A 12,284-nucleotide genomic window follows, 5' to 3' on the forward strand; every position below is an offset into this window, starting at 1 on the left:
TCGCATGAGCTTATCAGATCATTGTTCTGTAGGCAAATTCTCGGCCGTCACGTCAAGATCTCCCTAATAGCAGCAAGATTTTAATCTTTCTTTGTTTCTATTCATTCACTGGATGTCGGAGTTGCCAGAATTTATTGCCCATCCCTAACTGCCCTTGAGAAGGTGGTGGTGAGCCGCCATTTCAGAGGGCAGTTAAGAGTCAACCACATTGCTGTGGGTCTGGAGTCACATAACGGCCAGACCGGGTAAGGGCAGCAGATTTCCTTCCCTAAAGGACATTAGTGAACCAGATGGATTTTTTTTACTACAATTCAATAGTTTCATGGTCACCATTACTGACACTAGCTTTTTATTCAAGACTTATTTAATTAACTGAATTTAAATTCCCCAGCCAAACCCTGTCTCTGGATCATTAGTTCAGGCCCCAGGATTACACTTCCAGTAACGTAACGTAACGTAACCACTATGCTATAGTGCCCTTGGTACCGTATACTTGGGATGTCGGGGACATTGGAGCAGGGCTTTCCTCAGTTGTCCTGAATGTGCTTTGTTGTAGCTTGCTTGGCCACTGTAGAGGGCATTAAAAGTCAACCAGGTAGTATGGTATGGTCACATAAGAACAGGAGTCCACCATTTGGCCCCTCGAACCTGCTCCGCCATTCAATGAGATCATGACTGATCTTCTACCTCAATACCACTTACCTGCACTATCCCCATATCCCTTGATTCCCTTAGTATCTAAAAATCTATCGATCTCTGTCCTGAATATACGCAATGACTGAGCCTCCACAGCCCTCTGGGGCAGAGAATTCCAAAGATTCACCACCCTCTGAGTGAAGAAGTTTCTCCTCATCTCAGTCCTAAATGGCAGACCCCTTATTCTGAGACTGTGACCCCTGGTTCTAGACTCCCCAGTCAGGGGAAACATCCTCCCTGCATCTATCCTGTCAAGCCCTGTAAGAATGTTGTATGTTTCAATGAGATCACCTCTCATTCTTCTAAACTCTAGAGAATATCGGCCTAGTCTACTCAATCTCTCCTCATAGGACAATCCCCCATCCCCAGAATCAGTCTGGTGAACCTTCGTTGCACTCCCTCTATGGCAAGTATATCCTTCCTTAGGTAAGGAGACCAAAACTGTGCACAATACTCCACTCCAGGTGTGGTCTCACCAGGGCCCGATATAATTACAGTAAGACATCTTTACTCTTATACTCAAATCCTCTTGTAATAAAGGTCAACATACTATTTGTTTTCTTAATTTCTTTAGTGGCAGGTTCCCTTCCCTGAAGGACATTAGTGAACAAGTTGGTGTTTTACAAAATTCATGGTCATTTTTTCTGATGCTACCAGGTTTATTTAATTAAATTGCACAACTTGCCATGGTGGGTTTTGAACTCACGAGTCCAGTATCATAACCACTACACCACCATACTGGTGGGCAGAGGAAACGTTTCAAGGACACCCTCAAAACCTGCTTGATAAAGTGCAACATCCCCACTGACACCTGGGAATCCCTGGCCAAAGACCGCCCTAAATGGAGGAAGAGCATCCGGGAAGGCGCTGAGCACCTCGAGTCTCGACGCCGAGAGCATGCAGAAAGCAAGCGCAGGCAGCGGAAGGAGCACGCGGCAAACCAGACTCCCCACCCAACCACTGTCTGCCCCACCCGTGAGACTGTAATTCCCGTATGGAATGTGCAGTCAAGTCACCTGATAATTCACTTTTAGAGTGGAAGCAACTCTTCCTCGATTTCAAAGGCCTGCCGATGATGATGATACTCTAAATGATCACTTGTTTTCTTGACTGAGGGAGGAATGTTGGCCAGGACACCAGGAAAACTATCCACCTATTCCATAGTGCCACAGGATCTTAACATTCACCCAAACAGGCGGAATCGGTTTTAATGGCTCATCTAGAACAGCGTAAACAATGTCCTGTAACAACAGGTTAGATTGTAGGAAGGCCTGTAATGGGGTTTGAATGTACAACCTTCTGACTCGGGGGCGAGAGTGCTGCCGACTGAGCTACTCCAGTCATTGCTCAGAAGGCAGTGTCTTCACAGAACTCTTATGTAACCTCTTCCAGTCCTCCAACCCTCCGAAATCTCTTTGCTCCTCCAATTGTGGCCTCTGTGCAGCCCCGATTTTGGCAGCCAAGCACAGCAAGCTCCCACGAATAGCAATGTGATAATGACCAGATAATCTGTTTCTGTGATGTTGGTTGAGGAATAAATAGTGGCCCCAAGACACCAGGGAGACCTCCCCTGCTCTTTCTTGAAATAGTGCCGTGGGATCTTTAACGACCACCTGAGAGCATAGATGGGGCCTCAGCTTAATGTCTCATCTGAAAGATGGCACCTGCAACAGTGCAGCACTCCGTCAGTACTGCCCCTCCAACAGTGCGGCGCTCCCTCAGCACTGCCCCTCCAACAGTGCGGCACTCCCTCAGCACTGCATTGGAGTGACATCCTAGATGTTGTGCTCAAATCTCTGGAATGGGACTTGTGACTCAGATGGGCAAGTGCTATCCACTGAGCCACGTCTAGAAATGGAATGCGGTTCACCGACTGGGCAGAGATAAGCTGACGACCCAAGTCATCCTCGAATGACCAACCATTCCCGCTCCTCCTCCTCCAACCATTCCTCCCACCTCCTGCAATGGTAGCAGATCTTCACTAACTTTGGATGCATGACTTCCATCTTCATCTTCTGTTTGGGAGTTCGGTCACCGTGCCGAATAATTGCGATCACGCAGCGCAGCTCCATCCTGTAAAATACATGGCGCAATGGCTTTACATAATCAGAACATAAAAAGCAAAATGTTTTTAAAACTTTCACACAATACAGATCAAATCAGTCCAAGTTTTTTTTAGGTATTAAAATGTATTGCAACATCACAGAATCATAGAATGATACAGCACAGAAGGTGGCCATTCTGCCCATCTTGGCTCTGCTAGCTCTTTAGTAGAGCTATCCAATTAGTCCCACTCCCCGCTCTTTCCCCACAGCCCTGAATGTTTTTTCCCTTCAAGTATTTAACCAATTCCCTTTTGAAAGTTACTATTGAATTTGCTTCCACCACCCTTTTAAGGCAGTGCGTTCCAGATACCTACAACTCGTTGTGTAAAAGAAGTGTTTCCTCATCTCCCCTGTGGTTCGTTTGCCTATTATCTTAAATCTGTGTCCTCTGGTTAACGACCCTTCTGCCACTGGGAACAGGTTCCCCTGATTTACTCCATCAAATCTGCTCATGATTTTGAACACCTCGATCAAATCCCCTCTTAACCTTCTCTGCTCCAAGGAGAACAATCGCAGCTTCTCCCGTCTCTCCCCGTCACTGAAATCCCTCATCCCTGGAACCATTCTAGTTAAACATATTTTACTCCGAAAATTAAACACAGCTTCACATCGTTAAATGGGCCAGTGAGCTCACTGTTTCTGACCAGAAATCTCGCGCTTAACATTTTCTGGTGTTGACAGCTTTGACTTACATAGTGCCCGAGGTGGTTGGAACAATGGGAATATCTTCAGCTTCTGTGGGTATGGACCACGGTATCTGCAGCTGAGGGGCAAGCTCCCGCATAATTATATTACTGCAAAAGAAACACAAACTCAATCGGAGTGCTTCCTACCAGTGATACAGCATACACCGAGTGTATAAATCCGAGAACAATATGTATAAAACAACAGAAAGCGCAGGAAATGCTCAGCTCCCAACAGCATCTGAAAAGTGAGAAAACAGATTAAGGTTTCGAGTTGCAAACTGTGTTCCCACCAATGTTTCCTCACATTTTTTTTTCCAATCACAGACCCTTTAACGGGCTGAGCGGCCCATTCAAATTTTCACGCATGCGCGGTTTCTTCCATGTAAAGACCGGCGAGCGGCCTGCGCGGGACTTCCAGACCACTGCTCGGCCGCATAGCTTAGCGGGAACATGTGTAACGAGCCCTTGGATCGGAACCAAAGAACATAAGAAATAGGAGCAGGAGTCAGTCATTCGGCCCCTCAAGCCTGCTCCGCCATTCAATTAAGATCATGGCTGAAGCTCCACTTCCCTGCCCACTCCCCATAACCCTCGGCTCCCTTATCGCTCAAAAATCTGTCTATCTCCTTCTTAAATACATTCAATGACCCAGCCTCCACAGCTCTCTGGGGCAGAGAATTCCACAGATTCACGACCCTCTGAGAAGAAATTCCTCCTCATTTCTGTTTTAAATGGGCGACCCCTTATTGTGACACTATGCCCCCTAGTTCTAGACTCCCCCACGAGGGGAAACATCCTCTCTGCATCTACCCTGTCAAGCCTCCTCAGAATCTTAAATCTCAAATCCTTCTCAAACATTAACCCATCTTTTCAGACACTGACGGATTCACTATCTGTTTCCACATTTCCAGTTTTTCTAGTCATCCATGCATCAAATTCAAAATTAAATATTCTCTTTTTCAACATCATAAAGCATTAATGTTCTCTCAAATCCTTCAGTAATATCATCACATGTCAGCACAGCACAGCTCAAAATTAAATGAGTAAGAAATGTAAAAGTTGGTTCACAATACAAGACATAATTGGGCAGCAGAGTGAGTTGAAAGCTTAGCTTAATCTCGAAGTTCAAATGACTTGAATTAATTCTGTTTGGAGTTCAAATCTTGGGGCATGAGAGAGAAAACTATGAACTCATACTCAGGTGATTTTAAATTAATGTACCAGTTAGTTCAAATAGTCATACAAATAATCTTTTAAATGGTAGTATATAAATGCTGTGTCTTTAATGGCAGCAGGAGATATAATGAGTGGTGCCCACCGCCCCAATAAGCGCATATTCTCAGCTGCTGCTGTTTTGCAGCTCGGTTATGTTGGCAAGTTCAGTGCCCGTCTATACTGCAGGGTCACGCCCAGCGATGCAGCTGCAAAATTTGTTTTTTGTTCACGAGGCAGAAAGTTCCACAGGACTATCAGCGACAGTGGGGTATAGAAACATAGAAAATAGGTGCAGGAGTAGGCCATTCGGCCCTTCGAGCCTGCACCGCCATTCAATGAGTTCATGGCTGAACATGCAACTTCAGTACCCCATTCCTGCTTTCTCGCCATACCCTTTGATCCCCCTAGTAGTAAGGACTACATCTAACTCCTTTTTGAATATATTTAGTGAATTGGCCTCAACAACTTTCTGTGGTAGAGAATTCCACAGGTTCACCACTCTCTGGGTGAAGTAGTTTCTCCTCATCTCGGTCCTAAATGGCTTACCCCTTATCCTTAGACTGTGACCCCTGGTTCTGGACTTCCCCAACATTGGGAACATTCTTCCTGCATCGAACCTGTCTAAACCCGTCAGAATTTTAAACGTTTCTATGAGATCCCCTCTCATTCTTCTGAACTCCAATGAATACAAGCCCAGTTGATCTAGTCTTTCTTGATATGTCAGTCCCGCCATCCCGGGAATCAGTCTGGTGAACCTTCGCTGCACTCTCTCAATAGCAAGAATGTCCTTCCTCAAGTTGGGAGACCAAAACTGTACACAATACTCCAGGTGTGGCCTCACCAAGGCCCTGTACAACTGTAGCAACACCTCCCTGCCCCTGTACTCAAATCCCCTCGCTATGAAGGCCAACATGCCATTTGCTTTCTTAACTGCCTGCTGTACCTGCATGCCAACCTTCAATGACTGATGTACCATGACACCCAGGTCTCGTTGCACCTCCCCTTTTCCTAATCTGTCACCATTCAGATAATAGTCTGTCTCTCTGTTTTTACCACCAAAGTGGATAACCTCACATTTATCCACATTATATTTCATCTGCCATGCATTTGCCCACTCACCTAACCTATCCAAGTCACTCTGCAGCTTCATAGCATCCTCCTCGCAGCTCACACTGCCACCCAACTTAGTGTCATCCACAAATTTGGAGATACTACATTTAATCCCCTCGTCCAAATCATTAATGTACAATGTAAACAGCTGGGGCCCCAGCACAGAACCTTGCAGTACCCCACTAGTCACTGTCTGCCATTCTGAAAAGTACCCATTTACTCCTACTCTTTGCTTCCTGTCTGACAACCAGTTCTCAATCCATGTCAGCACACTACCCCCAATCCCATGTGCTTTAACTTTGCACATTAATCTCCTGTGTGGGACCTTGTCGAAAGCCTTCTGAAAGTCCAAATATACCACATCAACTGGTTCTCCCTTGTCCACTCAACTGGAAACATCCTCAAAAAATTCCAGAAGATTTGGCAAGCATGATTTCCCTTTCACAAATCCATGCTGACTTGGACCCATCATGTCACCTCTTTCCAAATGCGCTGCTATGACATCCTTAATAATTAATTCCATCATTTTACCCACTACCGATGTCAGACTGACCGGTCTATAATTCCCTGTTTTCTCTCTCCCTCCTTTTTTAAAAAGTGGGGTTACATTGGCTACCCTCCACTCCATAGGAACTGATCCAGAGTCTATGGAATGTTGGAAAATGACTGTCAATGCATCCGCTATTTCCAAGGCCACCTCCTTAAGTACTCTGGGATGCAGTCCATCAGGCCCTGGGGATTTATCGGTCTTCAATCCCATCAATTTCCCCAACACAATTTCCCAACTAATAAGGATTTCCCTCAGTTCCTCCTCCTTACTAGACCCTTCTTACTATCCCCAATGTCAGGTGACAGTCCACACAGGTTGTTAATGTGAACACCACGCTACTGGTTTGAGAGCTCAGCCTGCCCACCACTAGGACAATAGAAGCAGCCTCGGATTCCAATGCTTAGTGCCGGCAACACGGGGAGGGGAAAGGAAGGGGAGCACCTCCTGTGGTGGGGGAGCTGTGTCTCCAGGACCATGTATGCTTTCTTTTTTTTTTAATTCAGTCATTGGGATGTGGGCATCGCTGGCAGGGCCGGCATTTATTGCCCATCCCTAATTGCCCTAGAGAAGGTGGTGGTGAGCTGCCTTCTTGAACTGCTGTTCTTTGTAGCGGTTTGGTACAACTGAGTGGCGCACTGGGCCATTCCAGAGGGCAGTTAAGAGTCAACCACATTGCTGTGCGTCTGGAGTCACATATAGGCCAGACCGGGTAAAGGTGGCAGATTTCCTTCCCTAAAGTTCCTATTAGTGAACCAGATGGGTTTTTACAACAATCTGGTAGTTTCACGGTCACCATTACAGATACTAGCTTTTTATTCAAGATTTATCTAATTAACTGAATTTCAATTCCCCAGCCGCCGTGGTGGGATTTGAACTCGAGTCTCTGGATCATTAGTCCAGGCCCCTGGATTGCTGGCCCAGCAACGTCACCACTAGGCTCACAAGACTCCCTTTGAACTGATGTTCACAAGACTCAATAAAACCCCAGCCAGTTGGGTTCGGGGGATCCACGATGAGGCAGGTGGATTGTGAGCCTGGTGAGCCTGGTAATGTGTAGTTATGATTGTTAACCCTTTGCCAATAAACTATCTAATTCTTAATTGCAATGTGTTGCTGTGAATTCTTAAGCAAAGAACTCATGAAGCAAATACATTACACAAGGTAAAGCCAAGTTCCAGAATTTTGGCAAATGGCCACTCATTAAGCTAGGGCATTCCCTGTGCAGCCGACAGGGGAAGTCACACCTCAGATGCTGGACAAGACATTATGGACACAAAGATTGACCACAGCGGTCTAACTTTGGGGAGCTGCTCGTTCTCGAGTAGGAAACAATTAGAGTCATAAGTCCTTATGCAGAATATTATGTGCGGGATCTACGTATATTATAAATCTTATGTCTGTAATACTGTACATCAGTGCAACACTGTACTGAGCCTTTAAAGTCCTTTACTGCTCCTTGCTAACTATGTGGGATCATAGGTCAGATCCCAATTGGTCAATGCTAACTATATACACTATGGGCTAGATCCCAATATTGGTCAATGCTAACTATATACACTATGGGCTAGATCCCAATATTGGTCAATGCTAACTATATACACCATGGGCTAGATCCCAATATTGGTCAATGCTAACTATATACACCATGGGCTAGATCCCAATATTGGTCAATGCTAACTATATACACTATGGGCCAGATCCCAAGATTGGCCCATGCAGTGGGACATCATGGGGCAGATGCCAATATTGGCCCATACTAATCACAGGGCACCATGATTCACACAAGAACACATAATATACAGCCATTTTCTATTTGCTACATTTATTTGTAGCTTTATATTGGTAATGGGATTTAGCCCATAGTGTAAAAAGTTAGCATTGACCAATTGGGATCTGGCCCATGATCCCACATAGTTAGCAAGGAGCAGTAAATGACTTTAAAGGCTGAGTACAGTGTTGCACTGATGTACAGTATTACAGACATAAGATTTTTAATATACGTAGATCCCACACATAATATCCCGCATAAGGATGTATAACTCTTTTAAGCAAAACCTTCTCCCATATGACCAGGAGGTCGCAGCCTACTCTACCTCTCTGCCAAGCCTAGCCCAGGACAAGCCAGCCTCTATATTTAATCCAGCTTCTCTGCCCTGCCCAGTCTACCAGGTGTCGGTCCTGCCACCCGACCCAGAATTGCTTGAGCCGTAATTCCCACTTAGCTCCCCTCCACTCCGCAAACACCCGCTCCTAGGTGGTAAAACCAGATCGTGCTTCTCAACAGAAACATTATGCAGGTACTTCCACGTTCATCGATGTACAGAGCCGCTCAAAAGCACTTTTATCTGATGCTTACCCCAGGATTTTCGCACAGTCGTCATAGTATTTCATAGAATTTTTCACAAAGCTGAATCCATTGACGTCACAAACGTAGGAGTGTCCATTGGCACGCAGCAGGTCAAACCCACAGACCGTTTGCTACAGAATACAAAACACGCTCATTAACACACATCAACACAGCCTGTTCCACATCAATAGGAATCTGATGGACACGGGTTCCCAATATTCCATCAGAAAATCCACACCAACCCCAAATGTATTTTATTTTTTTTTAATGATCTCTTTTCCCCTGTCCCCTTTCTGCCACTCTACCCTTCCCTTCCCTACCCTTCCCCTTCCCTTCCCTTCCCCCCTCAAGTGACTTGCTGGGGTTTCCAGTTTCACAGTGCCACTTCTGCTCCTTTATCTCAACCAAGTGAGTGCCGCAGGCTATTCAGTTGCAGGAGGCCTCACAGCGGAGACCAAACGAGATCTCATCCGCGACCTCCGCACTCACAGGGGTGACTGAATAGCGACCAGGAGTGGGAATCCTGGCTGACTTCCCCCACCCAGCCTAGTGGCACCGAGGAGAACCTGCACCCCTCCCATGTAGAATGACATCTCAAAATGCTTCATAAGATGATGGGAAACCCCTAGCAGGAAGGATAGTTGGGGGTGGGGAATAGCCTGGTTGAAGGATTCTTATGAAGCATTTGAAAGCGTAGATGGAAGTGGCAAAATGGTGGGATAGAGGCGACAGTTCAAAGGAGGAAAGTGTACAACAGCACCAACATGCAAGACTTGCATTTCTATACCGCCTTTCACGACCACTGCGCATCTCAAAGTGCTTTACAGCCAATTCAGTACTTTTTCCAGGTATAATCACTGTTGTAATGTAGGAAACGCGGCAGCTAATTTGCACACAGCAAGCTCCCACAAACAGCAATGTAATAATGACCAGATAATCTGTTTTAATGATTGAGGAATAAATATTGGCCCAGACACTGGGGCTAACTCTCCTGCTCTTCTTCAAAATAGTGCCATGGGATCTTTTACGTCTCATCTGAAAGACGGCCCCTCCGACAGTGCGGCGCTCCCCCTCAGACAGTGCCCCTCCGACAGTGCGGCGCTCCCCCTCAGCACTGCCCCTCCGACAGTGCGGCGCTCCCCCTCAGCACTGCCCCTCCGACAGTGCGGCGCTCCCTCAGCACTGCCCCTCCGACAGTGCGGCGCTCCCTCAGCAATGCCCCTCCGATAGTGCGGCGCTCCCTCAGCACTGCCCCTCCGACAGTGCGGCGCTCCCTCAGCACTGCCCCTCCGACAGTGCGGCGCTCCCTCAGCACTGCCCCTCCGACAGTGCGCCGCTCCCTCAGCACTGCCCCTCCGACAGTGCGCCGCTCCCTCAGCACTGCCCCTCCGACAGTGCGGCGCTCCCTCAGCACTGCCCCTCCGACAGTGCGGCGCTCCCTCAGCACTGCAATGGGAGTGTCAGCCTGGATTTTGTGCTCAAGTCTCTGGAGTGGGACTTGAACCCCCAAGCTTCTGACTCAGAGGCGAGAGAGAGAGTGCTGCCCACTGAGCCACGGCTGACATGTAAACTAGCTTGAAAATTCATTAACAAAAATGCAACAGTAAAGGCAAAATTTTAAAACATCATTGCAGTTTGTTGTATTGAAACATTCAGCACACACCTTTGGATCATTGATTGGATACTGCTTCTTTATCTTGGATTTCTAACTAACCTTAAAAGCTACGCAGACTTTCCTAGCGACTAGTTTTTCCATGGCGGTTAGCATCACAGGATAGCGAATCTCTTTGCCTTCACTGTCCCGTTCCACTTTCCCATCCAGAGCTGGCGACTTACGCGCCTCAGCGTGAGCGTAGTCAGGGCCAACAGTGTACACCTGCAGCAAGAAGAGCGTTATAGTTTAAAGCCCGTACTTCTGACGCGTGGTAGTGTCAGGAACCGGCCAGCATGGTGTACAAACACATTCATATTCCCTCAACCCCCCCCTCACTGCTCACCATCAGTCAGGCTATAACCCCCCCCTCACTGATCACCATCAGTCAGGCTATAACCCCCCCCTCACTGATCACCATCAGTCAGGCTATAACCCCCCCCTCACTGCTCACCATCAGTCAGGCTATAACCCCCCCCTCACTGATCACCATCAGTCAGGTTATAACCCCCCCCTCACTGCTCACCATCAGTCAGGTTATAACCCCCCCCTCACTGCTCACCATCAGTCAGGCTATAACCCCCCCCTCACTGCTCACCATCAGTCAGGTTATAACCCCCCCCTCACTGCTCACCATCAGTCAGGCTATAACCCCCCCTCCCTCACTGATCACCATCAGTCAGGTTATAAACCCCCCTCACTGCTCACCATCAGTCAGGTTATAACCCCCCCCTCACTGCTCACCATCAGTCAGGCTATAACCCCCCCTCCCTCACTGATCACCATCAGTCAGGTTATAACCCCCCCCCCCTCACTGATCACCATCAGTCAGGCTATAACCCCCCACTCACTGATCACCATCAGTCAGGTTATAACCCCCCCCTCACTGATCACCATCAGTCAGGTTATAACCCCCCCCCCTCACTGATCACCATCAGTCAGGTTATAACCCCTCCCTCACTGATCACCATCAGTCAGGTTATAACCCCCCCCCCCTCTACTGCTCACCATCAGTCAGGTTATAACCCCCCCCTCACTGATCACCATCAGTCAGGCTATAACCCCCCCCCTCACCATCAGTCAGGCTATAACCCCCCCCTCACTGATCACCATCAGTCAGGCTATAACCCCCCCCTCACTGCTCACCATCAGTCAGGCTATAACCTCCCTCCCTCCCTCACTGATCACCATCAGTCAGGCTATAACCTCCCTCCCTCACTGATCACCATCAGTCAGGCTATAACCTCCCTCCCTCACTGCCAGTCAGGCTATAACCTCCCTCCCCCCCTCACTGCTCACCATCAGTCAGGCTATAACCCCCCTGCCTGTTCACCAGTCAGACTATACTGGCCATGGATATCGCCACAAAACGAGGAAGAATGAGAGAAGCGAGGCGTTCGGTACCGCCCTCTCTCCAGGCACAAGAATAGTGATTGACCCAATAATATGTCCAGACAAGATCAGGTGGGCCAGAAGCCCCCACCCTATGGCCAATGCCAACCACACACCCGGATTCTGAAGTGTGCAACCCTACGATACCTGAATGCGCAGCTCTGGCAAAAGCTGAGTGGCTGATTATCATTTTGCGTTTAATGCTAAATGTTATATTTTCAAACAAAAAAAAATGCACAGTGTCCAGAAGTGTTGTGTTGCATGTTGTTCTGTATTTGGAGAGGATGCAGAGGAGATTTACAAGAATGTTGCCTGAATTGGAGAATTTTGGCTATGAGGAAAAATTGGAGATACTGGGTTTGTTTTCTTTGGAATAGAGGCGGCTCAGGGGAGATCCGATTGAGGTGTATAAAATTATGAGGGGCCTAGATAGAGTGGATAGAAAAGACCTATTTCCCTTAGCAGAGGGGTCAACAACCAGGAGGCGTGGATTTAAAGTAATTCCGGGGAGGTTTAGAGGAGAGATGAGGGG

The 12,284-nt window shown here is 47.5% G+C and overlaps 1 protein-coding gene across 7 annotated transcripts in view; it reads right to left on the reverse strand.

Annotated features, from left to right (window-relative positions):
• The window catches only part of ppip5k1a (diphosphoinositol pentakisphosphate kinase 1a), a 173,860-nt gene that overhangs the window by 111,663 nt on the left and 49,913 nt on the right, over positions 1 to 12,284 (reverse strand). For all 7 annotated transcript variants that reach the window (XM_070864956.1, XM_070864960.1, XM_070864958.1 and 4 more), the window contains exons 8-11: positions 10,424 to 10,585; positions 8,719 to 8,840; positions 3,494 to 3,595; positions 2,683 to 2,769 (exon numbers count right to left, since the gene is read on the reverse strand). In XM_070864956.1, the coding sequence (XP_070721057.1) occupies positions 2,683 to 2,769; positions 3,494 to 3,595; positions 8,719 to 8,840; positions 10,424 to 10,585 (473 nt within the window). The remainder of the gene's footprint in view (positions 1 to 2,682; positions 2,770 to 3,493; positions 3,596 to 8,718; positions 8,841 to 10,423; positions 10,586 to 12,284) is intronic.

The sequence above is a fragment of the Pristiophorus japonicus genome, chromosome 21 (genome assembly GCF_044704955.1).
Source record: "Pristiophorus japonicus isolate sPriJap1 chromosome 21, sPriJap1.hap1, whole genome shotgun sequence".
Taxonomy (NCBI): Eukaryota; Metazoa; Chordata; class Chondrichthyes; family Pristiophoridae; genus Pristiophorus; species Pristiophorus japonicus.